General features: G+C 47.8%; 2 protein-coding genes and 1 long non-coding RNA gene across 12 annotated transcripts in view; 2 read left to right on the top strand and 1 right to left on the bottom strand.

Annotated features, from left to right (window-relative positions):
- LOC132452717 (dnaJ homolog subfamily C member 13-like) overlaps positions 1–2,779 on the top strand; it is a 45,740-nt gene extending 42,961 nt beyond the window's left edge. For 5 of the 6 annotated variants that reach the window (XM_060045477.1, XM_060045472.1, XM_060045473.1 and 2 more), the window contains 2 exons: positions 233–332; positions 1,477–2,779. In XM_060045477.1, the coding sequence (XP_059901460.1) occupies positions 233–332; positions 1,477–1,574 (198 nt within the window). In that variant the 3' untranslated portion in view covers positions 1,575–2,779. Of the gene's footprint in view, positions 1–232; positions 333–891; positions 981–1,476 lie in introns of all 6 variants that reach the window. The other variant, XM_060045475.1, reaches the window with a different exon arrangement.
- Positions 2,780–4,715: 1,936 nt separating this feature from the next.
- On the top strand, positions 4,716–23,789 carry topbp1 (DNA topoisomerase II binding protein 1). Of its 5 annotated transcripts, XM_060044942.1 has the most exons (29): positions 4,716–4,783; positions 4,868–4,952; positions 5,618–5,724; positions 6,197–6,331; positions 6,632–6,775; positions 6,962–7,143; positions 7,442–7,635; positions 8,038–8,214; positions 8,623–8,807; positions 9,245–9,408; positions 10,412–10,653; positions 11,217–11,548; positions 11,976–12,148; positions 12,605–12,816; positions 13,345–13,682; positions 14,079–14,258; positions 14,988–15,106; positions 15,651–15,774; positions 16,390–16,548; positions 16,898–16,997; positions 18,363–18,567; positions 18,657–18,874; positions 19,157–19,299; positions 20,082–20,175; positions 21,006–21,169; positions 21,844–21,972; positions 22,521–22,610; positions 23,057–23,224; positions 23,553–23,789. In XM_060044942.1, exons 3-29 carry the CDS (start codon positions 5,638–5,640, stop codon positions 23,685–23,687), a joined length of 4,593 nt encoding a protein of 1,530 aa, XP_059900925.1. In that variant the 5' UTR covers positions 4,716–4,783; positions 4,868–4,952; positions 5,618–5,637; the 3' UTR covers positions 23,688–23,789. The 5 variants fall into 5 exon arrangements, with proteins under 5 accessions (XP_059900925.1, XP_059900924.1, XP_059900927.1 ...); XM_060044941.1 differs by lacking the exon at positions 4,716–4,783 and having other exon boundaries at positions 4,817–4,952; XM_060044944.1 differs by lacking the exon at positions 4,716–4,783 and having other exon boundaries at positions 4,817–4,952; positions 23,057–23,218; positions 23,550–23,789.
- Positions 17,857–18,157, bottom strand: LOC132452362 (uncharacterized). The gene is made up of 2 exons (XR_009524299.1): positions 18,055–18,157; positions 17,857–18,014 (listed from the first exon to the last, which is right to left on the bottom strand). It is a non-coding gene; the product is annotated as an uncharacterized LOC132452362 (long non-coding RNA).
- Positions 23,790–24,312: the final 523 nt, after the last annotated feature.

Below are 24,312 nucleotides of genomic sequence, written 5' to 3' on the forward strand. Positions count from 1 at the left end.
ATGGAAATAATCCAATACACTAACAACCCCCACCGTGAGGAAAACATAGCAAAGTTATGAAAAACAACCATATTGAAAATGGAAAGGGATATAGGGGGTCTCACAAACAAAAACCTAACTCTTACCACTAGCTCTCCTCATAGCTCTTCATAGTTTGACAGCCGACAGGAAGAAGGAAGTAGATCCCAGCAGAGGTTTCGCCTGGGGTTAATGCAGATTGTTTCCCCTCCAGGTGAACGAGATCCTGGCCAGGTCCAGTGTGTGGAGCGCCTTCAAAGACCAGAAACACGACCTGTTCATCTCTGAATCGCAGACGGCCGGGTATCTCACAGGTAACTCCGACGGAAACCTCCTGTCTTTATTTACGTGTGTTGCCCATGACGCCGTGGTCCTGGGGTAAACCTCCCTCCCTGGTGCCGGGTCTGAACTGCATTCTGCTTTTACCTTCGAAACCTTAACCTCTTTGTGCCTAACTCCTCCACACTCCTGCAAACGTTTTCCTCTTCTCCTCCTCCTTGTTCTCCTCCTTCTCCTCCTTTCCTCCTTTTCCTTCTCTCCTCCTTCTCTCCTCTGTCTCTTCTCCTCCTCCTTCTTCTCTCCTCCTCCTCTGCCTTTTCTCCTCCTTCTCCTCCTTTCCTCCTTTTTCTTCTCCTCCTCCTTCTTCTCTCTTCCTCGTCCTCTGTCTCTTCTCCTCCTCCTTCTTCTCTCCTCCTCCTCCTCCTCTGTCTCTTCTCCTCCTCCTCTGTCTCTTCTCCTCCTCCTTCTCTCCTCCTCCTCCTTCTCTCCTCCTCCTCCTCCTCCTCCTCCTCTTCCTCTGGTCCTCCTCCTCTTCTCTCCTCCTCCTCTTCCTCTGGTCCTCCTCCTCCTTCTCCTCCTCCTCCTCCTCCTCAGGGGTGTCCACTCCTTCTCTCCTGGCCGCCAGCAGCCCCCTGCGCGGCGGTCTCTAGACTCCTGAGCTGGCCTCAGTTGCTCTGAAGCAGGTAGAGCTCCACCTGGTGGCTCCTCCCACCTCCTCCAGCTCCCCACTCACCCCCCTTCCATCTCCATCTTGTGTCCCCTCCGACACTCTTGTTTCCATTTCCACCTCCCCGCTCTCGGCTCTGCTCTGCACACGGCTGTCAGCCGGTTGGTTTCACACCTAACTTAGTTGCTCGGCGTGCATCAATAACAACCTGTGTTGGCATGACAACCAGAAAATGAAAATGGCAATTCCTGCAGTGGTTTGTGATTTTTTGTCAGTGGTTTGTAGTTTTTTTTCAGTGGTTTGTAGTTTTTGTCTGTGGTTTGCAGTGCTCACTTCACCCACACCATTATAACACCAGTATACCATGTACCATGTCTGCTAACTCCCCCTCCATCCTATATGTTTTAGTTCAGAGCTGTTCCTAGCTAAACCTAGCTAACCTAGCGTGCTACATCGCCAGCCCTCAAGAGTTGCACATCTTCCAGCTGTGATTTCCCCCCCCTCCCCAACAGGTCCAGGAGTAGCGGGCTACCTTACGGCCGGGACGGGCACCACAGTCATGCCCAATGTCCCGCCCCCTGTGGACAACGACATTGGTGACCTGGGTTGACGGAATCACGGACACAATCCCGCTCAGGCGCCCAGACCAGCCCCCCCCCCCTGGCCCAGCGGCGGCGGACTCCCACAGAGAGAGAGAGAGAGAGAGAGAGAGAGAGAGAGCGACTGCCCGGCTCCCCCTAAACCAACCAGGGGGAGGAGAGAGAGGGAGACCCAGGTGGGCGGAGCTACGTCTCGACGGGGGGCGAGGCTACGTTCCAGACGAGCGGCGGTTGTCGCAGAAAATGTCTGCAGCACTTTCTCATGTTTCTCTCTCTCCTACTCTCCCCCTCCCCTCCAAAAAAACAGTACAGCACTCAAGTCTTGACGAAACACTTTCTAATTGTTTTTAGACAATGAACCCCTTTTTTGTTTGTTTACTTTTAATTTGTCCTTTTTTCTGCATCTTTATCGGTTCCTTTCACCAGGACAAAAAATTGTTTACTTTTTGTATGAATATATTTTTTACTGTTGATTTTTCCTTTCTTCCTTTCTTGCCGTGGGGACAAAGACATTGAAAGACTGAAGATTGTTATTAGAGACCTGCTGTCCCTCTCATTCTGAATGAGAGGGATAGCATTCAGTTTGTCGTGAGGGAGGGCGGGTCTAGCAGACCCACTCGTCAAATCCATTGACAAGCCTTTCCAGAAATCACGTGACTCTTCTACCAATGATAACATTTCATTAACATGTTTGTAAAGTTGTATTGGACCATTGTTTGTGAGTGGGGACAAGCTGGAGTCTGTTTTGATTGGATTTTCCTGTACACTGTTTCCTTTCAAGATGAGTTGTGATAGCCTGATAGCCGGTCCAGCCAGGGGCTTGGATGCTTTATTAAATCCACCACCTACTCGGGCCCTTCCTTGTTAGCCGCCACCGAATCAACGTTAACGTCATGATTCTATTGATTCATACCTCACTCCCTCTCTGATTCCAAGACCCCCCGTCAACCTCCTCATTCTCCCCCCCCCCCCTCCCCCAGAATGCAAAAAGCACTAGAACAGAACTGAACTAGGTGATCGAAAAACAGTCCTCTGGGTGGAGTCACTGACCCACTCGGATAATGAACCTATGTGAAACACACTAGTGCAATTTGTGAGATGTTTGATGTAATATTACGTATATAAACTTTCTATATTGAATGTACATTAAAAAAATGAATAAATCAGTCGCACTTGTACATACAAATTTTAAGAATAAAAGGGAAGCCACAGTGTTGTTCGTTTGTATTTGTGTTTATATTATAGTAACAGCTATTTAGACTTGGTTGATTATAAATAATGAAACATTACACAGCATACATACACTTATTTACATATAATAATAATAATAATAAATTTTATTTATAATGCACTTTATATTCAAGAATCTCAAAGTGCTTCAGAGAAAAAAAAATAACAAAAAACTAAAAGGGGAACCTCAAAGAAAGTTGAGCTAAATGCTCTTTTAAAGAGATGGGTTTTGAGGTTCCGTTTAAAAAGAGCTGTAGTCTGTGGAGCCCTCAGGTGGTCAGGGAGGGCGTTCCATAGTCTAGGGGCAGCAGCAGAAAAGGCCCGATCACCCATGGTGCACAGCTTCGTATGTCGGGTTTGGAGGGTGTGAGTGGATCCTGAACGGAGTGTACGTGAGTTTGTCGGGGGGGTGAGGAGTTCCTGAAGGTAGTGGGGGGCAAGTCCGTGAAGGCACTGGTGGGTGAGGAGGGAGACCTTGTACTCAATTCTGAGTGGGACAGGGAGCCAGTGCAGTGATTTCAGGATGGGGGTGATGTGTTCATGCTTGCGCACCCTCATCAGGACCCTGGCAGCACTGTTTTGAATGTATTGGAGCCTCTGGATGCTCTTGCCAGGGATCCCAATGAGGAGTGCATTGCAGTAGTCCAACCTGGAGGAGACAAAGGCATGGACGAGCTTCTCTGCATCAGCCAGGGTGAGTGATTGGCGGAGTTTGGCGATGTTCCGGAGGTGGTATAAAGCTGTCTTACAGAGGTGTTTGATGTGGGTGTCAAAATTAAGTTGTGGGTCCATTTTAACACCGAGGTTGGTGACGGATGTGGAAAGGGGGATGTTTTTGCCAGAGAAGGTGATATTGGTGATGGTGGGGGAGCGGAGCTGATGTGGCGTGCCAACAAGGATGGCTTCCGTTTTATGGCTGTTAAGTTGTAGGAAGTTGAGCTTCATCCACGCCTCTATCTCCTCCAAGCAGGTGGTCAGTGTGGATGTTGGCAGAGGGGCAGAAGAAGTGGGGGTTGTCCTGATGTAGAGCTGTGTATCATCAGCATAGCAGTGGTAAGATAAGCCATGCCTGCTAATGACACTACCCAGGGGGAGCATGTACAGTGAGAACAGTGTGGGGCCCAACACCGAGCCCTGGGGGACACCGCAGGTGACGTTGTTGGTGTGTGATTTTGCTTTGCCCAGGGCAACGTGCTCAGTTCTGTCAGTGAGGTACGAGGTGAACCAGTTCTTTACATTTCCTGATAGTCCAATGGTGTATTGCAGGCGGTGAAGGAGAATATTGTGGTCAACCGTATCAAAAGCAGCTGTTAAGTCCAGGAGGATGAGGAGAGATGGGGAGCCGGTGTCTGCTGCCATCAGGAGGTCATTTGTGACCCTGACCAAGGCTGTTTCTGTACTGTGGCCATAGCGGAAACCAGACTGGAATTTTTCAAACAAGTGATGTTGTATGAGGTGATCCTGGAGTTAATAATAATAAATAATAATACATTTAATTTAGAGGCGCCTTTCAAGACACCCAAGGTCACCTTACAGAGCATATAGTCATCATTCAAAACTATGTAAAACAGACTAGGAATAAAAGGAAAACAGAGGTTAAACATGAATAATAATAATAATTAATAACACTCAAAGACGCCTAAAGTGAAGGGGGGACCTCACTAACCACCACCACATAACCATGGTTGCAGAGTTGTGCTGCAACCATATACATATGGTATGTTGTATATATTTATATAATTATAAAGATACTAATATGTGTCGACAGGCATACACCTTTTTTCAAAACGTTTGTACATTCATTTGAAAAGTCGATATTGCATTTTGCTCTATAGTTCATACCGGCCACTTTTCTATTGCAAAGGAGGCGGACATAATAGCGTGTGACACACACCGGAACTGACGCCGTTGGCGCGAATGGCAACAACATTGCAGCGACTCTTATCTGTGAGCCATTGTGAACTACGGAATATAATAAAAACTTGTCTGTACGTCAATATAGGGCGTTTTGGGGGCTCTGATAACATGAGTGCTAATACTTTGAGACGAGTTGTACGCGTTTTCTCCATGTTGAACTGAACGGAGGACCAGAGGAAGCCGTCCTCTCCGCTCGGTGCTGCACCCCGGCTGAGCTCCTGTGCTTAACTGTTAATAACACGGTAGGTAACGGGCTGCCCTCGTCCGTCCCCTCATATACTTGTTTATCTGGTCATTGTCAATGGCTTTTATTTGGTCAACAAGACAACAGAGGTAGAGTTTCGTCTGGCTCTCAATAACGAGAATACTACCAGTCCTCCACCGGCACCATCTCTATACCCTATATACCGTTAACGTTAGTCCATCAGCCGCAGGCGACTAAACACTAGTCGCTGCCTCGATGGGGTGTCCTCTGGCATGAACATTTAAAGGCTTATCTGGTTGTATTTAAAGAGACTCCCAGAGAAACCCTCTGTCAACAAGTCTGTGAACCGACCATCAATCACTTCAGATCCCTTTGAAACATCGAATCCTTCACAGACTTGCTTACAACTAGAAAGTTGCTCATACATGACAAACCTGTATATTTGGGATGTTTGGGAAGGCATGACTAAACAAAGAGGATGATCCAAGCTGTCCAAAGAGTTGCGGTATTGGTGGTTTATGCCCATTAAATACAATCCGATGAGACTTATCTGTTTGCTCCATGGAGGAAGCTGCGCCTGAGAGGTTGTGATGCGGATGTCCTCTTTGGCGGCTGTAGCCTTTCATGCTAGCTGTGGTTTCTGTGATTTCTGTGATTTCTAACATGTTGACATAAATAAGCACGCACTCTTCTGCTGTGCAGGCTGCTAATACAGCACAACAATGTCACCACCGGCCAAGGAATCGTTTATCGTCAAGTTTGTTGAAACCGGAGGACAGAAAACGGACTATGCGGAGAAGGCATACGAGGTATTGTATCCATAGTACCGACTGTTATTAAACCCGGATACTAAATATATCATGATATATTATGATTCTGGCCTGGCTCTACATATAACTGTTATTGTGTTCTGTCAGTATTGCACACTAAAACAAGTTGTCAGTTATATGAGGCTTGTACATCGCGACGTCGTATAATGTTAGTTAGTATGTTGGTAGTAAGAGTTGGTTGTTCTTATTTAGTAATTAATCGTCTGCCATCGGGGAAGATATTGTTATGTTTGAAACAGCCACAACATTTCTCATGTGAGACATGGCAAAACCAATTTTTATTTTTCCTAGGCTGCTTTATATTCATGTTGATTTATGATTTTATAGTACTACTACTCTCGAGTCCTCTCGAGGACTCGAGCGTATGCCAACCAAAAATCCCATAATACATTCTGATGTACATGCCCTGTATAGATTATTATAACTGTTAACTCTACTGCATTGTGTGCAGGCCATATTGGAGATGCAGTCTGAGAAGTGTGTTAGGCGCATCTCTGAAGAAACCGCTCTAGGCTGCAACAACAAAGACAAATCCCTGTTTGTGTTCAGCAGCTTCACCACGCCTGCCTTCCACCACTGCAAGAAGGTGGGGCTCAAGTCTGAGTATTGTTATATCTAGAAGGGCTGGGGGGCCACTGTGTATACTATTAGTATTTAAAATTAAGATAATTCTGCATTCTGACGTTCTTATTCAAAGTGACTTTAATTGATTGTATCGATACATTATTGATCTGTTAGAGGACATCTTGCTTTAGGATGATCACAGGTAGACTGAGGACATTGGGACTAAACACTTCGTATCGGTGTACAGACAGACAGATAAGGTGTGCATCCATCCATGAGGGATCATCTCTGTACCTCTCCCTCTGTGTCGTTGTGTCTGTAGCTTGGCTGCAGGGTGGTCAGCCCCCTGGTGGTGCTGTTCTGTCTGCAGCAGCAGCGATGTGTTCCCCGAGCAGAGAAGCCCGTGTTCAACATGGCCATGGCTGACATCACCATCTCCTGCACCAGCCTGGACAAGGCCGAACGGGTCAGTCACTTTCATGGGCGGTTCTCTCTGTCCTGTTCTTTCTTTTATTTAAACACACTCTGAGACCTTCTGCTTAGCAATGGGAGGATGTTTTGTTGGACATACCCTTGAGACCGATTCTGTGAGATATCGTTATTTTAGTAATAGTTACTTTATTTGCTATTATTGTTGTGTGGGTGTGTCCAGCTGGAGGTAATGGATCTGGTGCAGCTGATGGGCGGGCGAGTCTACCTGGACCTCAACGTGTCTGTCACTCACCTGGTCGCAGGCGAAGTGGGCAGTAAGAAGTACCTGGTGGCTGCCAGTCTGGGCAAACCTGTACTGCTGCCCTCCTGGGTCAAAGCATGCTGGGAAAGATCCCAGGACAGGTGCGTGCACGGAGGACAGGAGTGTGCATGTGGAAGCCGTCATGTTCAGGGGCTGTCTTTTAGATATGCATTACTGTAATTTGCTGTTGTTGTTTACTTTTTTAGCAGATGATGAAATGGCTTTTAATATGGACGTTAGATGCAATCATACACAATTCGGCAGAGACAGCGATGGTAAATGATTGTATGCATGTCTCACTGCAAAAAGAACAGGACAGTAGTAGAAATGTAGAAATCTCTAGAAAACGTATCCAGCCACACACAACAGACGTACCAACCATGCCAACGCCCCCCCCAGTCTGTTCAGGTACACCGACCTGCCGCTGGAGGCCCACCGCTGCCCCGTGCTCCGGGGCTGCATCCTCTGTGTGACGGGGCTCTCCAGCGTGGAGCGCAAGGAGGTGCAGCGGCTCTGCCAGGAGCACGGGGCGCAGTACACCGGGCAGCTCAAGATGAACGAGTGCACCCACCTGATCGTCAGCGAGCCCACCGGTGAGCCCTGGTCCCCCCTCGGGACCTCATACCCGGGTCCTTATTCTCTGCTCCTCATTCTCTGCTCCTCATTCTCTGCTCCTCATTCTCTGCTCATTCTCAGTTCTGTGGATTAGGATTTACTTTGGTGCCCGTATTGCAAAGGTGCTGTGTGAAAAAGTCCTCAACTCGGCTCAAGACCTTTACTGCTGTAGCTAGTAAATAATAGTGTATAAGTATAGTTGTAGTGTGTTTGTATCTTTGTCTACTACTTATTGTTTAGTGCAATTATGGTGTGTATGATTGTTTTGAGGGAGATTTCTGATTTGCGTTACCTATTTCCCGGCCAGAACCGAATCTCGCCTAGCTCAGAACTTTTCAAGTCATGGTTAAAGTCTGGTGCGTTGAATGTGTGTGTTAAAGGCCAGAAGTACGAGTGTGCGAGGAAGTGGAACATCTACTGCGTGTCTCTCCACTGGCTGTTTGACAGCATAGAGAAGGGCTTCTGCCAGGACGAGAGCCGCTACACCGTGGAGCGAGGCGCCGCCAAACCCACCCAGCTCCACACCTCCACACCCACCAGGGGCGGCAGGAAGGACGGTGAGGGATCTGGAGCACCATGTGGGTCTTATCAGGGCCTTGGTACACAACACCCTGTTACCAGGGTTACAGTTGGTCATCGAAGTGTTCATCAAGTGGTGTTCATGTATGCCTACACCTGGCTAATGTTTATAGTTGATGGCAAAAAAAAACACTTTAAACCATTTTGTACACTTCAGTTTACATTTGAAATTGTATTAATAATATTTATGTATTTAGAGTCGTATCATTGTCACCATTTACTAGTTGGTACATCCAGGGGCAAGATGGTCTACGGTCATGTGTGAGATCCCCAGTGTCCACTGCCTGACCGACTTAGTCCTAGCTTCTCCTTAGTGTATCTTTTTCACCATAAGTACTGCCTGTCATTCTTGTCGTTGTACTGAGCTAGTGATTCTGTTCCTCCAGAAGCCTCCTCCCTGCTGGGTCTGAGCCGCATCTCTGTCAACAGCAGCATGACCGTCAACGACACCTCCCTGACCAACGCCACCGGCCTAACCAACAACACCACCTCCCGTCTGGAGGCCAAAGACCCCGTCGACACACTGGACCTGGCCACCTGCCTTACGAATGACGTGCTGGACGGATGCAAGGTAACCTAGCAACGCTGGAGCTCTCCATCCTTGCCTCCCTGGAGATCCTGGCTGCATACAGTACCTACACGTGCAGAAGCTAAATAATGGACAGTGTGTACTGTGACGATTTTAGTGTTGGGTGATGTTAAATTACTCTCAGGTTTCAAGGAATATTATCATAGTATTAGCAGTTCAATATTAACATTGTGTAGTAACAGGAAGAGTAATTGTATTGGCCTTTTTTTTTTAAAGACTTACAATACTTATTACTGCGTGATGTGACACGCAGAGACTTTTATTTTGAAATACAAAAGATATAAATATATGAAATGGTGAATTTATTTTATGACTGACGGGTCTATCCTGAACTGGTAAGGGGATCACATTTATGCATAGCGACAGTGTGTGCTCTTATTTTGAATTGAGCAATGATCATGCTCTTATTTTGTGAGCAGCTGTATCTGTGCGGGCTGCCACCGAAGAAGCTGGACAAGCTGCGGAGGCTGGTGAACCTGGCGGGGGGGCTGCGCTTCAACCAGCCCAGCGAGGACCTCACTCACGTGGTGATGGGAGAGCCGGACAAGGACCTGATCTCCTCCCTGGCCAAGGCCACACACAGGTCAGAGCTCCCTGGGTCCGCTCGCTGCTCCACTGGCATCACCACGCCTCTAAAGGAGTCAAGGAGAGCTTTGTTCTCCACTAGGTTATTTTTGCCATTGATTCAAGATTCAAGATGGTTTCATTGTCATATGCACAACAATTACAGAGCAGTCGCTGGCAATGAAATTCTTTAGTCTTGGGCTCCTCCAACAGTGCAATATAAGAGAAAGTAAAGGTATATGAGAAACACAAGTAGGAAAGCTGAGACTTAAATAATAAAAAATAAATATAATAAAAATATAATAATAGTAATAATAATAAAATAAGTTTATAAGAGGAACACAAGTAGGAGAGCAGGGACCTAAATGCAAAGTCTGGATGCTGCGGTAGCGTCTACCAGACGGGAGCAGCTGAAACAGTTTGTTACTGGGGTGATGAGGGTCTTTAATAATCTGGTTAGTCTTCTTCCTGCAGCGCTGAGTGTAGAGGTCCTCCATAGATGTCAGCTCCGTCCTGGTAATGTGATGGGCAGCTTTCACCACCACATTGACCCCAATAAGTTAAAAAAGAAAAGAAGACCTCTAGAACAGAATGATCATTCTCAATATGGCAGAATATATACATTACAATTCATGTGAGAAAGTTCTGTTGAGCCCAGCCCTCTGAGATGAAGGACCTGTGTAAAGATGACTGGAACAATGTCTGTTGCCGATGAAGGGTTCCTCACTAAAGGAGACGCACGGGAGGAAATTGTATTTTATTTTGGCCGACCCAGAGTGCCGCAGCCGTTTTCCCGGTCTCGTGCGTCACAGGCAACACACACAAACAAATACACACACAGATACGTGAGCACCGACTGCTCGGGCTGGCTTTAGCTGTCGTCCGTCCGCTAAAGTTTCCTTTATCTTACGAGGTCCTATGTCTGGCGGTGGGTTCAGAAAGCCTGGCCGGTGCCCAGCAGACCGCCACGCACACAGGGGCCCAGATCCAGAGTGTTGAGTCCTCTCTCCCCCGCCCCCCAGGCCCCACGTGGTGACGGTGCAGTGGCTGCTGGACAGCTACTCCAGGGGGACCCTGCTCCCAGAGGACGACTTCCTCCACCAGGACTGCCTGCCTCCGGCCCCCCCCTCCAGAGCCGCCTCCACCTCCAGAGCCTCCACCTCAGCCGCCCCAGAGCCGCCGGCCACCAGCCCCAGCACCCCCGCCCAGCGCAGGGCCGAGGAGGACCTGCTCTCCCAGTACATGGACGACGACCCCACTGTAGGCAAGTATCCACGACCACGGAAAATAAACCCTACTGGGGACGTTCTGGTTAATTGTATGCGCTAGGAGGAGTTGCTATATTAGTTGGTGTTCTTTCACCAGTACTTTGATATGTATAACTAGGGGGATATTTGGTTTCAGTATTGAACAGAATATATTAATATCTGGTAGGTGTGTAGGTGTTCATTGTGTCAAAAACAAGATTGCTCCACAGAAATGTGGAGTCGCTATGCCTTCACTTCACCAATTATCCAACCTCCAATTAGAGCTAATGGGGATTTAATTGGCTGCTATCAGTTTATCTATCAGCTAAATCAAATTAGCCGATAGCTCTTCCTTGGGGCCTTGAGCCTCTCAAGTACCGGTAATTGTCGGTTAAAAGACACTTGTCATATTTATGAAAGGCATAGTAAAATAGGCTGGTCCAACTGTAATAAAAATTAAGTGAAAGAACATTGTAGTATAATGAGGGATTGTTAATACCATTAATATAATCTCCATACTGCTTATGGTTCTTTAGACATATTTACCTAGAACATAATAAATCCCCTTTCCACGCTGCAGTGGAGATGCCCCCACCAGACAGTAGACGCTCTATGAGCAGCCTCCCGGGCCCCCAGCCGGATCGCTGGGCCCCGGCAGAACCCAGCGACTCCACCGAGGCGGACTCCACCCTGCAGCAGGCCAGCCAGGGGGGTCTGCCGTTCACCGGGAAGCGCTTCCGTCTGCTGGGCTTCGGCTCGGAGGAGGACGCGCAGCTGGCCCTCCTGGTGATGGAGAACGGGGGCAAGGTGCTGACGGGCCGCACCCGGGCCGTGGCGGACTACGGCGTGGTGCCGCTGCTGGGCTGCGAGGTGGAGGCCACCGTGGACGAGGTGGTCACCGACACCTGGCTGGTGAGACGCCTCTGCTTCTGGGCTTATGGCTCCGTCTGGTCTGGTGAAGGGTTGCACCTGTAGTGGCTGCATATAACAGCTAAAATATTAACAATAGTGTTAAAAATACAAAATATAGTTAATCAAATAAACATGATTTCTAGGGCAGGATTATGTCGCTCAAGGGTACTTGCAGAAAGAAAATGTACCTAAAGATGAAGTCGTTTTGTATCACAATTTATAGATTTCCCATTGGACTTCGTCTTATGATTGAATTATAGAATAGTCCATAAGAGAATGATGGCGTATGAATTACTTTCATGGCGTGTGAAAGACGGAAACCAAAGACCCAATCAGACGTACCCGCTGTTCACTGGATATGGTATAAGTGCTACGATGATAACCATTTAGTTGTGCGAGCATTAATGTGGTCTGGTCTCTCCTCCAGGTCTTGTGTGATGAGAAGAAGTGTCTGCTGCCCATCCTCTCCAACCCTCTGTTCAGCCCGGTGGAGGTGAAGGACGGCTGCTCCCCCCTCACGTCCTGCGTGCTCTCCGTCAGCCAGTTCACCGGAGCGGAGAGGGAGTGCCTGGTGGAGCTGGCCAAGCACCTCGGAGCCAGGTGAGGACACCTGGAGGCTGAGTGTGGTGGGGGCTGAGTGTGGTGGAGGCTGAGTGTGGTGGAGGCTGAGTGTGGTGGAGGCTGAGTGTGGTGGAGGCTGAGTGTGGTGGGGGCTGAGTGTGGTGGGGGCTGAGTGTGGTGGGGGCTGAGTGTGGTGGAGGCTGAGTGTGGTGGAGGCTGAGTGTGGTGGAGGCTGAGTGTGGTGGGGGCTGAGTGTGGTGGGGGCAGAGTGTGGTGGGGGCTGAGTGTGGTGGGGGCTGAGTGTGGTGGGGGCTGACTGTCATGAAGGCTGATTTATAAGATAACTTTAGAATGTATTAGTTCTTATGAAATTGGATGTATTTACATGTATACGTTCATCTTGTGAAGACTATGATCATCATGATTTAATTACGTGCTTTGGGATTATTCTGTGTTGTGGTCTCTTTCTATCTAATGATCCTATATCCCCTCCAGTGTCCAGGACTACTTTGTGCGGACGGCCAACCAGAAGAAGGGCATGCTGGCCAGCAGCCACCTGGTGCTGCAGACCCCCGAGGGCACCAAGTACCAGGCGGCCCAGAAGTGGGGGCTCCCCGCCGTCACCATGCACTGGATCCTGGAGTCGGCCCGCACCGGGCAGCGGGCCCCCGAGGACCGGTACCTGGTGGACCGCCCCCCCTCGCCCGGTGAGGGAGGGCGCCCATGTGGCCTCCTAAGGCTCCATGGCAGCAAGCTATTACAAATGATAATATACTACATCTGATCAATTATTTATGATTAATTACAAAATGATTGAAATTATGAGATTAGCTACAAAACATGATTATTTTTTCAAAATGTTTAGTTTTGGTTGCAGTTACAAAGTTGGTTGCATATTCATAGTTTAAAGGTGATATATTACACCACCAGGTGTGAGTGTGATTAGCCGTTATTACGCCTCCTTGTGATGTCAGAAGAGGCTGATTTTCGAAACAGCTTGTAACGGCGTATCACACTCGCACCTGGTGGTATAATATGTCATCTTTAAGTTAATAGTTTAATCATAACACAAAGGCATTTGCTATGAATGCATTAGAAGAACTGGTAATGAATACAAACTCCTCAAGACATACACAAATACTTGAAATCAAATCCTGATATATCTTGAGCAGGAAGTGGACTAAACCAGTATCTCTTCACGCTATAACCCCTCCCTCCCCTCTTCTGATTGGCAGAGAGGGATGACGACAGCTTTGTGGGCGGCTCCCAGCGCATGGCTCCTCCCCCCCCGGCGCTGGACTCCCTCTCCCCAGAGTTCCCTCTTCTGGGGCGCCAGAGCGGCAAGGCGGTCACCCCGCTGGACGTGGGGCGCTTCCAGTCCAAGGTGTTCCGCTCGGTGCTGGACCAGATGAAGCCCCTCGGAGAGGAGCAGGGGGAGGAGCCTCGGACCCCGGGGGCGGGGCCGCAGGCGGGCCGGGGGAGTGGCCTCCAGAAGGAGACCCCCCTCCAGCTGGACACGCCCTCGCGCTTCCTCAGCCGAGACCAGCTCTTCAGACCCTCCTTCAATGTCAAGGTAGCCCAGCCAGTGATGGGTACTGTTAGATAACGTTGGTTCAATGAAATCTTTGAACGTATCAGCAACGTAAAAAGCCTCTAGATAAAATATATTCACAAATGGAAACAAAGTACGATGAAAATACAAACTTATGGTCTCTTGATTTATCTGGCTATTATATAATTTGCTCTTATCAAAGTTATTAAAAACATTTAATTTATTGGGTTGTTAATACAGTCTACTCTACTGCAGGTTTATTCATGTTTTTCACTGTAAAGTTGTACAAACCTGTCTGTTACCACAGAGGGCGCCGTTGTATCCTCGATTTTGGCTCATTTTAACTCTGCCTCAGAGCTAATTAGCTGATTATATCAACGGTGTAATCCTCCCTCTGTCTCCCATGGCGCGTTGCAGGACGCGCTGGGTGCACTGGACACCCCGGGGGGCCGGGTGAAGCCGGGGGAGCGAACGGAGACTCCTCTGACCGACGTCATCAACAGGAACCTGAAGGTGGCGCTGGCCAACAGCTCTCGCTGCCCCGACCAGCAGGCCCTCAGCGCCAGCCCTGAGCTCAGCAAGAGGCCTGAACCACAGGTACCCGCTCATCTATATCAGAAGGAGAAGCTATGACAGCATGCTTCTATTTGGGCATCACAGGGAGGAGCAGTACCTTGTTGTTGGGTGGCAACTAGCAATAACAGGAGCCGATCACCTGACTAAAACTATTGTGCACAAGAGGAATTGTGGACGAGACGCGCCATCATTATTTTTAGTCACTGGGAAAAATAAATGATTGTCCTGCATTTACCCTAATTCCATTTTAAATCGCCCCGACTCTCAATAAAGGTAGGCTACACTTAACCGTAAATATACAGCCCGTTTCGTTGACCTCGGTTATAGGAATAACCAGCCTGAATCTCACTGGAGAGCAGGTTTCATTCTCCCCCTCTGTGGGTTTAATTTATTAGTTCTGCTTATATAAGAGTAGTCTCATACTTGTCATTATCCACACATCCCCATGTAAGTGGAAGCTGTTGAAGTATCTATATCTTCATCGGACACGGCTTCTCCCTGCTAATTCCTTCCTCTTTAATGGAAGATGAGAGAGAGTGATTTCCAAACTGCGTAACCCAAGTGTTATGCAGCCAACAGTGGTAGCCATAGTACTTGCATGTCTTCATAATTAAATGTGAATCTGTCTGCTGTAGCTTGACTCCCGGGCTGGGCTTGTGAGGGAAGAATTGAAACTGTATACACTCCCCTTGCAAACTGCTTGTTTATGTTATTAAGAGTCCCGGTCCTGGTGTTGTGTGTCCCCTCCAGGTCCAGGAGAAGACGCCGGAGGGCCTGCTGGCAGGAGTGGTGGTCTGTGTGGGGAAGAAGTTGAGCAAGATGCAGGGAGAGCTCAACACCATCGCTGCCTCGCTGGGGGCAGACTTCAGGTTAGTAGCTCCTTAAGTCTCTTCTAATGAGACTTCAGGGTAGTAGCTCACTCCTCAGGTCTCTTCTAATGAGACTTCAGGTTAGTAGCTCACTCCTCAGGTCTCTTCTAATGAGACTTCAGGGTAGTAGCTCACTCCTCAGGTCTCTTCTAATTAGACATTAGGGTAGTAGCTCACTCCTCAGGTCTCTTCTAATGAGACTTCAGGTTAGTAGCTCACTCCTCAGGTCTCTTCTAATGAGACATTAGCTTAGTAGCTCACTCCTCAGGTCTCTTCTAGTGAGACTTCTGGTTAGTAGCTCACTCCTCAGGTCTCTTCTAGTGAGACTTCAGGTTAGTAGCTCAGTCCATGCCTCCTCTCAAGTTTTTCTTGCTAGTATTGTTGTTCCAATACAGCGACTGCTCAGGGGAAATAAAATCTTTGTTGTTTGGTCTTTGCTTTGGATGTTTTATGACTCTTTTTAAAAGGGTCCCGTTTTACCACCAGTTGTGTGACGTTGATCAGCCATTGAAATAATTACTGTGTGTGTGTGTGTGTGATCAAGGTGGTCATGTGACGACAGCGTGACCCACTACATCTACCAGGGCCGTGTGGGGGACAACACACGGGAGTACCGGGGACTGAAGGAGAGGGGGCTGCAGGTGGTGTCCCAACACTGGCTCCACGCGGTGGGTTCCCTCATCCCAGCACGCATACACACACCGTACAGCCACACATTATCACATGATGCTGTCCTTAACGTCATTAGGGAGCAGGCTTAGCTCTGACCTTATAGATACAGGTTATTAAGGAGCAGGTTTAGCTCTGACGTTATAGATACAGGTCATTAAGGAGCAGGTTTAGCTCTGACGTTATAGATACAGGTCATTAAGGAGCAGGTTTAGCTCTGACGTTATAGATACAGGTCATTAAGGAGCAGGTTTAGCTCTGACGTTATAGATACAGGTCATTAAGGAGCAGGTTTAGCTCTGACGTTATAGATACAGGTCATTAAGGAGCAGGTTTAGCTCTGACGTTATAGATACAGGTCATTAAGGAGCAGGTTTAGCTCTGACATTATAGATACAGAAATTGGGGTTCAAAGTCAGAACCTTTCATCAGGGAGTCAATAACCCTAATCAAATTATAGATTATAGAATCCCACTCATCAATACAGAGCAAGCTCATTGAAGTGATCCCAGTCAGTTCTGAAAGGTATCGTCCATGATGTATTCATTATTATAACCCTATTATTTAATATTTAATAAAGACAGATGGTTCTAATGCTGCCTTGCCTCCTCCAGTGTGCCGAGGAGCAGAAGCGGGTCCCAGAGTCCCTGTACCCCTTCACCTTCAACCCCAAGATGAGCCTGAGTCTGAGCCAGGTGCCCCACAACTCCCAGAGGTCGCCCCCCTTCACACGCACCCAGCTCCGTGACCTCACCATCACCCACGGCAACCAGGTGAGTGCTGAGTAGCCCCCAATCTGTGAGGGGGGCTACAGGTATAGAAGATGATGAAAAAAGAGATGGGGGGGGGGGGGGGGGTTATTACAACAGGATTTCTTTCACACCAGGACCACATGTACACCAAGAAATGGAGATAAGTTAGATAACAGTATGGAAACTGGTTAAATGTTATATTTGATGATTATTATAATAATTACCCTCACACACTCTCTCGCTTTTCCTATTTCTTAATGGTATTGTTTTAGTAAGTGCATAGTACTTACTCTGTCACCACTGGCCTTATGAGTAACCTGTTCTTAATGTGGACATGCAAGACTCATTTCCTCATTTCATCCCTCCGCAGCCCAATCTCAATACTACCGAAGAAGAATCCACATCCCGTTGTCAGAGCAACGGAGAGACGCTTGTCGAGGAGGAGGCACATGACACTACAGAGAGCAGAGGTCTGTCCTAGCAAATGCTCTCAGACCACAAGAACCACAAACTAACACAGGTTATATATGGAGGTAGATTTGTGTCTTTATTATGCAATCAAAAATAATAGGTTTGAGAGCAAAACTTTCCACACTGCAATCAAAAAATAGGTTTGAGAGCAAAACTTTCCACACTGCAATCAAAAAATTTTTTATTGCAAGATAAATTAATGTGATAAAAAAAATATTAATGGGAATCCAAAAGTTTTGTTTGCAAACCCAAAAGTTTTGTTTGCAAATCCAAAAGTTTTGTTTGCGAATCAAAAAGTTTTGTTTGCGAATCAAAAAGCTTTGTTTGCGAATCCTAAAGTTTTGCTTGCGAATCCAAAAGCTTTGCTTGCTGTTGAGCTGAATCTCGTGGGCGGGACCTACGCCGAAAGATGTAAGACACGTCTCTATTGGCCAGTCTCGATCGGAGTGACAGATTGGCAACATCCACAGTTAGTAACGAGAGAGGGAGTTCTATTTCATGTAGGCTACGCCGTCTAGGCTTCGCCTTATGGGCTTGTCCCGTGCGCGCGCTTGCGCGCCCTGAAAATTCCGTAGGCCTCCCTGTCAGCCGACAAGGAGACCATGGCAGAGGAGAGCAGGGCGATGTTGTTGACCGCCGCCAACAAACGAACTCCCTGTCCATCAGGCCGACAATCTGCTTCTGGAGGCGGTCGGGGGGCAGCGGCTTTTCTGATGTTGCCAAGCTGTCACTCCGATCGAGACTAGCCAATAGAGACGTGTCTTACATCTTTCGGCGTAGGTCCCGCCCACGAGATTCAATTCAACAGCAAGCAAAGCTTTTGGATTCGCAAGCAAAACTTTAGGATTCGCAAACAAAGCTTTTGGATTCGCAAACAAAACTTTTGGATTCGCAAACAAAACTTTTGGGTTTGCAAACAAAACTTTTGGATTCCCATTAATATTTTTTTTATCACATTAATTTATCTTGCAATAAAACATTTTTTGATTGCAGTGTCGATAGTTTTGCTCTCAAATCTATTTTTTGATTGCAGTGTGGAAAGTTTTGCTCTCAAACCTATTTTTTGATTGCAGTGTGGAAAGTTTTGCTCTCAAACCTATTATTTTTGATTGCATAATAAAGACACAAATCTACCTCCATAGTTATACAGGTCTGATTGGTTCAACTCTGAGCCAATCGAGAAAGATTGGGTGTTTAGTTTTAATCAAAAAAGATCTTTCAGTAGATTATGTAAATTAGTATATAGTATATAGTATATAGTAAGTATAAAGTACAGAGCTTCCGTTTAGAACCGAGAAGAAACAAGATGGCCGCCTCCTACTGCCCAGGGGACTGAACCCACTGACACCACTATGTTCCTCCAGACTTATCGGAGAGCCTGGAGATGAGGGAGAAGCTCCAGAAGCAGCTCCAGGAGATCATGTCGGCCACCAAGCTCACCACGGGGAGGAGGTCCGCGGCCTGCCTCAGCCGGCTGGGGTCTGCGGGGTCCGACACCGGCCCCAACACCCCCGACGTCAAGGGCCTCCGGTCTGGGCGTAGCACCAGACGCACCATGGAGGCCTTCAGGTAGAGACTCGACCCTTCTACAGTCCTTGATATGATGGTTATCTAAAGGTATAGGATGTAACGTTGTGTTGTCCTCTCCTCCCCTCTAGGATGAACAGGGAGGCGGTTCTGGACATGAACACAGAGCCGTCCCAGAGCGAGCAGATCGTGTGGGACGACCCCACGGCCCGGGAGGAGCGGGCCAAGCTGGCCGATAACCTCCAGTGGCCCGGCAGCCCCTCCCAGCACTCGGACCCCGTGGCCCGCCCACCCGAGAGCAAGGCCTCGTTCAGGGATAGCTTCACCGACTCTGAGCTGGTGGAGATGGGTGAGTGCAGAAGGGTTCGGCGGTGAGGACTTCTGAGGCTTGTGATGTAGATGAAGGCCTTCTTTATACGAACAACCCCGTCTGAGCTTATTCGTTCTCTAACCAATGACATCTCCACCTTTTCTTTCTTCACCCAATCACATCCAAGCTTATTCTCACAATCACATCCAAGCTTGTTCTCCAAATCACATCCAAGCTGATTCTTTCTCTAACCAATACCATCTCAGCCTTTTCTTCCTACAACCAATCAATCCAATTACTTTTCTTCCTTTACGTCCACAGCCGCTTGTGATGTCATTGACCAGCAGATGGCCCAGAGAGTGATGACCCCTCTGGCGGAGGATCCTAGCGATGACCTCCTGACCCCTAAAGCCCCCAGCATAGCCTTCCCCCTTGCCAACCCCCTGGTACCTCCTGAGCCTCAGGTAGAAACACACCTGGCATACCTGGCCACGCCCACCACAAACTCTCCCTCCTATCCCACAGTCGCACAGTGCAACTGTCCTTCAGCAGGTGCTTTTATTCACAGTAACTTTTAAGGACAATTGGGGCACAATACACAAGGAAGCTTACAGTTCTACCTAGGACTTTGGAGGTCGAACCCAGAAAGATACACTTACGACAGAGTCAAGGGATGGAACCAAAAACTCTTAACATTTACCTTTTTTGGGGTGTTATGAACAAATGTTTGACTGGCTGTTGATGTCTACAAAATGGAGGATGGGATGAGAGAACGCTTCATTAATCCAGTGGGATTCAGGTGTTGCAGCAGCAAGTTACATTTAGAAACGACGCAGTAACACTTTACAATGCTTACATACATTACATTCATTTTAGTCATGTTAGTTCATGATGTGTAATTACAGTTATGAGCATTATTATGTATCATTAGCATCAGGGTAAGGGTGAGGGGGTTAAAGGGAACCCTAAACCTGTTGAGTACGAACAGCACATAAACACACAATTCATGAACACGGTTAAAGCAAATTATTAATAGACCATTAGCTAACTATTAAGTTAGTCTGTTAATTAACTAAGTGAAGTAGTGGTTCATTAATGTGCCCCTATTGTATAGTGGTACTGCAAAACAAGGCAGAACACCAAGACTTAAAGACAGTTGCACTCACATAAGAGAACAAGCTCCACATCCGGCTGGCCGTAGCATCAGCAGGCTGTAATGCCCTGTGTGGATGTCCCCCCCCCGCAGGAGGAGAACCAGGAGAAGCTGCCCCCCAGGTTCCAGCTGTCCTCCCTGAGTCCCCAGGAGCGCATCGACTACAGCCACCTGATCGAGGAGCTCGGTACCAAACCCTCACTCTGAAACTCCTTACCCAAACACCAGCTCAAATCTGCTGGATATTGGTTTAACCAATCATGTCGCTGGAGGCGGGGGATCTGTCAGTAATTGGCAAACACAAACTTGGCCAGCAGTAGAAAACTTTGCAAGTTTCTGTTAAGGTTTTAAATCAACCCCATGTAGACTGGCCCCTTTAGATAGACACTCCCTCAAATCCCCTTCTGAAAGCTTCATTTAAAGAGGATTATTCTTCAGTGGAAGGAGCTGTGCTGCCTCCTCTAAGTCCTGCTATCACACAGTGGGACGGCTGGATCCCAGAGTACAAACTGTGGAACAGAGTCGAGATGGATCCAGATTAAGACCTCTCATAGTCCCTTCCCTAAATGTGTTGTTTTGCAAGCGATGAAGGAGCGTGTGGCGCTGGAGGGAGCCAGCTGCCGTAGGCCGGGGGCTGCAGCAGCTGGCCCCTCGTGAAGAACGGTGTGGTGCAGGAAGTAACGGAGGAGGCGTCAGGGGACCACGTCACCCCGTGGGAGGCCCTTGTAAATCAGAGCGGCTCTCCGCGGGCTCTGGTCCAAATCGTCTGAATATTCAGCTGTATACGTTGACACTGGCAAATATCCAGGGCATCGCAGAGTAAACCATCTCCATGTTCGGAAAGAAACGCAGCAATAGGAGAAACTGAGACATTAGTGATGTCCAAATATTTTGGTTACCGTCAACCCAAAATGTATAAAGGATCATATTGTGATCCACGTCGTCGTGTCAATCCCATAATGGTTTCTGGTGTACGCTCCTGGGCTATAAGTGACGTGTGGTGTTGGTCGCCTGCAGGGGGCGTGGTGCTGGACAAGCAGTCGTTCGACCCCAGCTGCACCCACATCATCGTGGGGAACCCCCTGCGGAACGAGAAGTACCTGGCTGCTATGGCCGCCGGCAAGTGGATCCTGCACCGCTCCTACCTGGAGGCCTGCCGCGCCGCCGGACACTTCCTACAGGTAACCCGTCACACACCTGCGTCCACACCTGCTCACCTGGGACAGGTGACCAATCAGGATTGGGCGAAGGGTGAAATTGGTCTACGCATGTGGTATGAGAAAGTAGGCATATAAACCTTATTGAAAAACATGTATGTAAACTGTTGGCTATGTTTTTTCTACATACATCCTGTACAGTGCAGACATTGACTTTGCTCCGGTCTGAGTCCAACTCGGGAGAGGTCAGGGGTTGTGGTAGAATGGTTGACGTGAATGAATTGAAGGGGGGGAAGCCATGAGAAAGGGCGAGCACTGGAGTGCCCTTGAGCACGAGATTAATGAGCCGGCTCCAACAGGCTTATATAATACATGCACTGCTTGATCGCAGAGAACTTTTCATTTGACTAGAACTCATAAAGCACTAGAAAGAGTTCTATGAATAGTTTACCGCAACTTTTCTGTGAAGAAATGGTGTCCTTGTCCAATCATGTTAATTCCTTCCTCTCTCTCGCTCTCTCTCTCTCTCCCCTCTCAAAACCTTCTCTCCCCCCCATCCATCTCCCACTTTCCTTCCCTCCAACTTTCTTTCTTTCTTTCTCATTTCCTCTCTTCCCCTGCCACCATACCACCCTCTCTCTCTCACTACCCCCAACCTTCTACCCCTGTCTCTCCCTTCGTACCTCCTCTCCCCCCAGGAGGATGAGTATGAGTGGGGCAGTGGTTACATCCTGGATGCTCTGCCCTCCATCAGCCCCCACAAGAAGAGGCTGGCACTGGCTGGCAAGCGCTGGAGGACTGCCCTGCAGGACCGCACCCCCCTGGAGGTAGACACACACACGCACACTCTTTCTCGGCGATCAAAAATGTATAATATCATAAGCAATATGAGGCTAGATGCGGCCCAGGATTTTTTTTTTATATTGCAGCAAGAACAGACTTTTTGGTTTTTTTAAGAAAAGTTCTACAATATAACCATGCACACTGGGCCATGGCTTTTGCTTTATCTAGTAGTACCTAACTACTATCTACCAGTATGTGTACTGCTATTGTCCTATAAAACAGTATCTCTTCTGGTATTGTCCTATAATCCAGTATGTGTACTGGTATTGTCCTATAAACCAGTATCTCTTCTGGTATTGTCCTATAATCCAGTATGTGTACTGGTATTGTCCTATAAACCAGTATCTCTTCTGGTATTGTCCTATAATCCAGTATGTGTACTGGTAGTGTCTCTTAAAAAGTATCCACTGGTAGTGTCCTACAAACCAGTATGTGTACTGGTAGTGTCCTATAAACCAGTAAATGTACTGGTAGTGACCTATAAACCAGTACGTGTACTGGTATGGCCTTTAAACCAGTATGTTTTCCTCAGGGAGCGTTCAGTGGTTGGACCGTGATGCTCAACATCGACCAGACCAGAGAGTCTGGCTTCAGGCGGTTACTGCAGTCGGGAGGAGCCAAGGTACGCCTCCAATATCCCTCTAGTCCTTTGTTAAGTAGCAAATACGGTTGATGGATATGTGCCTTCGTGATTTGAGATGAATCTTCATGGGAGTGGCCATGTTATCGCCATTTTACATCATCGTCCTCCTTCTCCTGTCCTCCTACAGTTCAACGAATGAGGAACAACCATCGTTGCAATGCCCTTCGTTTTACTAGAGATGGCACTGCTTCTTCAGTTTTAATTGTGCTTCATATCTCCTTCAATAACCATGTTTGCAGTAACATAACTAATATGATAATAAACATCTTTCAGGAAATACTTAGTAGGTCATAAAGTTTTTCAGATAAAATCAGGGGAAAAAAGGCATTTGAAAAAGGGTTTAAAGGAAACAAATGAGGTAAACCAACCTGCGAAGCCTCGGAGGCTCCATGGTAACCGCCTCCGGTCCCCCCCCCGTCCTCCAGGTGCTGTCCGGGGTGGACACCTCCTCCTACCGGGAGGCCACCCACCTGTTTGCTGACTTCAGCCGCCTGAAGCCCGGGGAGTTCAGGGTGGACGTGTCTCACGCCACCGCCCAGGGGGTGACCTGCATCAAGCCTGAGTACATCGCCGACTACCTCATGCAGGTGTGTGTGTGTTTGTGTTAGGCTGTTAATGTTAGCGTGTGTACATGTGTGTTAGGCTGTTAATGTTAGCGTGTTCACGTGTTTATTGCAGTGTGTTGGAGGGAGGTGTGTGTGTGTGTGTGTGTGTGTGTGTGTGTGTGTGTGTGTGTGTGTGTGTGTGTGTGTGTGTGTGTGTGTGTGTGTGTGTGTGTGTGTGTGTGTGTGTGTGTGTGTGTGTGTGTGTGTTAACTACCCCTCAGCTATTTCTAGCAGGCAGTAACACCCAGCCCAGCTCAGTGATTTCACAGCTAGCGGATCAGCTGACATCCTGGTGTATTCTTGATTTCTACAGGAGCCCATACCCCCCATACACCTGTACTGTCTGCCCGTGGCTTCCTCAGACGGCGAACAAGCCCCCGGGACCACCCCTTCCCGCAAACGCAAAGTCCCCGCCGACACCTCCGCCGTGAAGAAATCGCGTCTGCAATGAAATTCACCACTAGCCTCAGCAAAAAATCGTATCCTGATGAATGCAAGTCTGTATATAAGATTGTTATTTCTTGTAAAAAAAATAAAATTAACATAAAGTTGATTGTTTGTTCGTTTTGATGTTTTTAAAGGTATTGGTACAATGCCGACTTAATGAGAAACTAACACCTACGAGTCGAGCAGAAATGTCGAGTCACCCTTCCTAATTGGTTGCATTTCTACACCTTCGCCACTAGAGGGCAGCAGATGTTCACCAGGTAACGTGGGTCTATAAATAGTAACCAGTTAGTCAAGGACTTAATGGTTGCAGATGTATGAATTGCTCGATAGACATAATGTGTATCCTTACAACAGATAACGCAAGGTTAGGTGTACCATTTTCAGTTGGACCGATCCGTAAAATCATTGTTATCCACATTTTGTATTTCTATTCAAAAGTAACTATTTTAATTGGCAATCTGAATTTTATGTTAATAATTCATGCTGCCATATTAGACCTGAGACTGCATGCACTGTGGTTGTGTTGCCGGAGATGTAATACAATAGGGCTGCATACAGACTTCACGCCCGGGATTAAAAGTGGATGTGATATTAAATCACGTGACCTTAAGCTTTAAACCATCGGT

This window comes from Gadus macrocephalus, chromosome 23 (assembly GCF_031168955.1).
Source record: "Gadus macrocephalus chromosome 23, ASM3116895v1".
NCBI lineage: Eukaryota > Metazoa > Chordata > Actinopteri > Gadiformes > Gadidae > Gadus > Gadus macrocephalus.

Excerpts from the sequence above, each read along its gene's own strand:
- topbp1 (XM_060044942.1), top strand. The coding sequence starts at position 5,638 with ATGTCACCACCGGCCAAGGAATCGTTTATCGTCAAGTTTGTTGAAACC. Across the intron at positions 12,149-12,604 it reads GCCAAGCACCTCGGAGCCAG|TGTCCAGGACTACTTTGTGC; the intron begins GTGAGGACACCT and ends TATCCCCTCCAG. Across the intron at positions 14,259-14,987 it reads GCAAGAGGCCTGAACCACAG|GTCCAGGAGAAGACGCCGGA; the intron begins GTACCCGCTCAT and ends TGTCCCCTCCAG.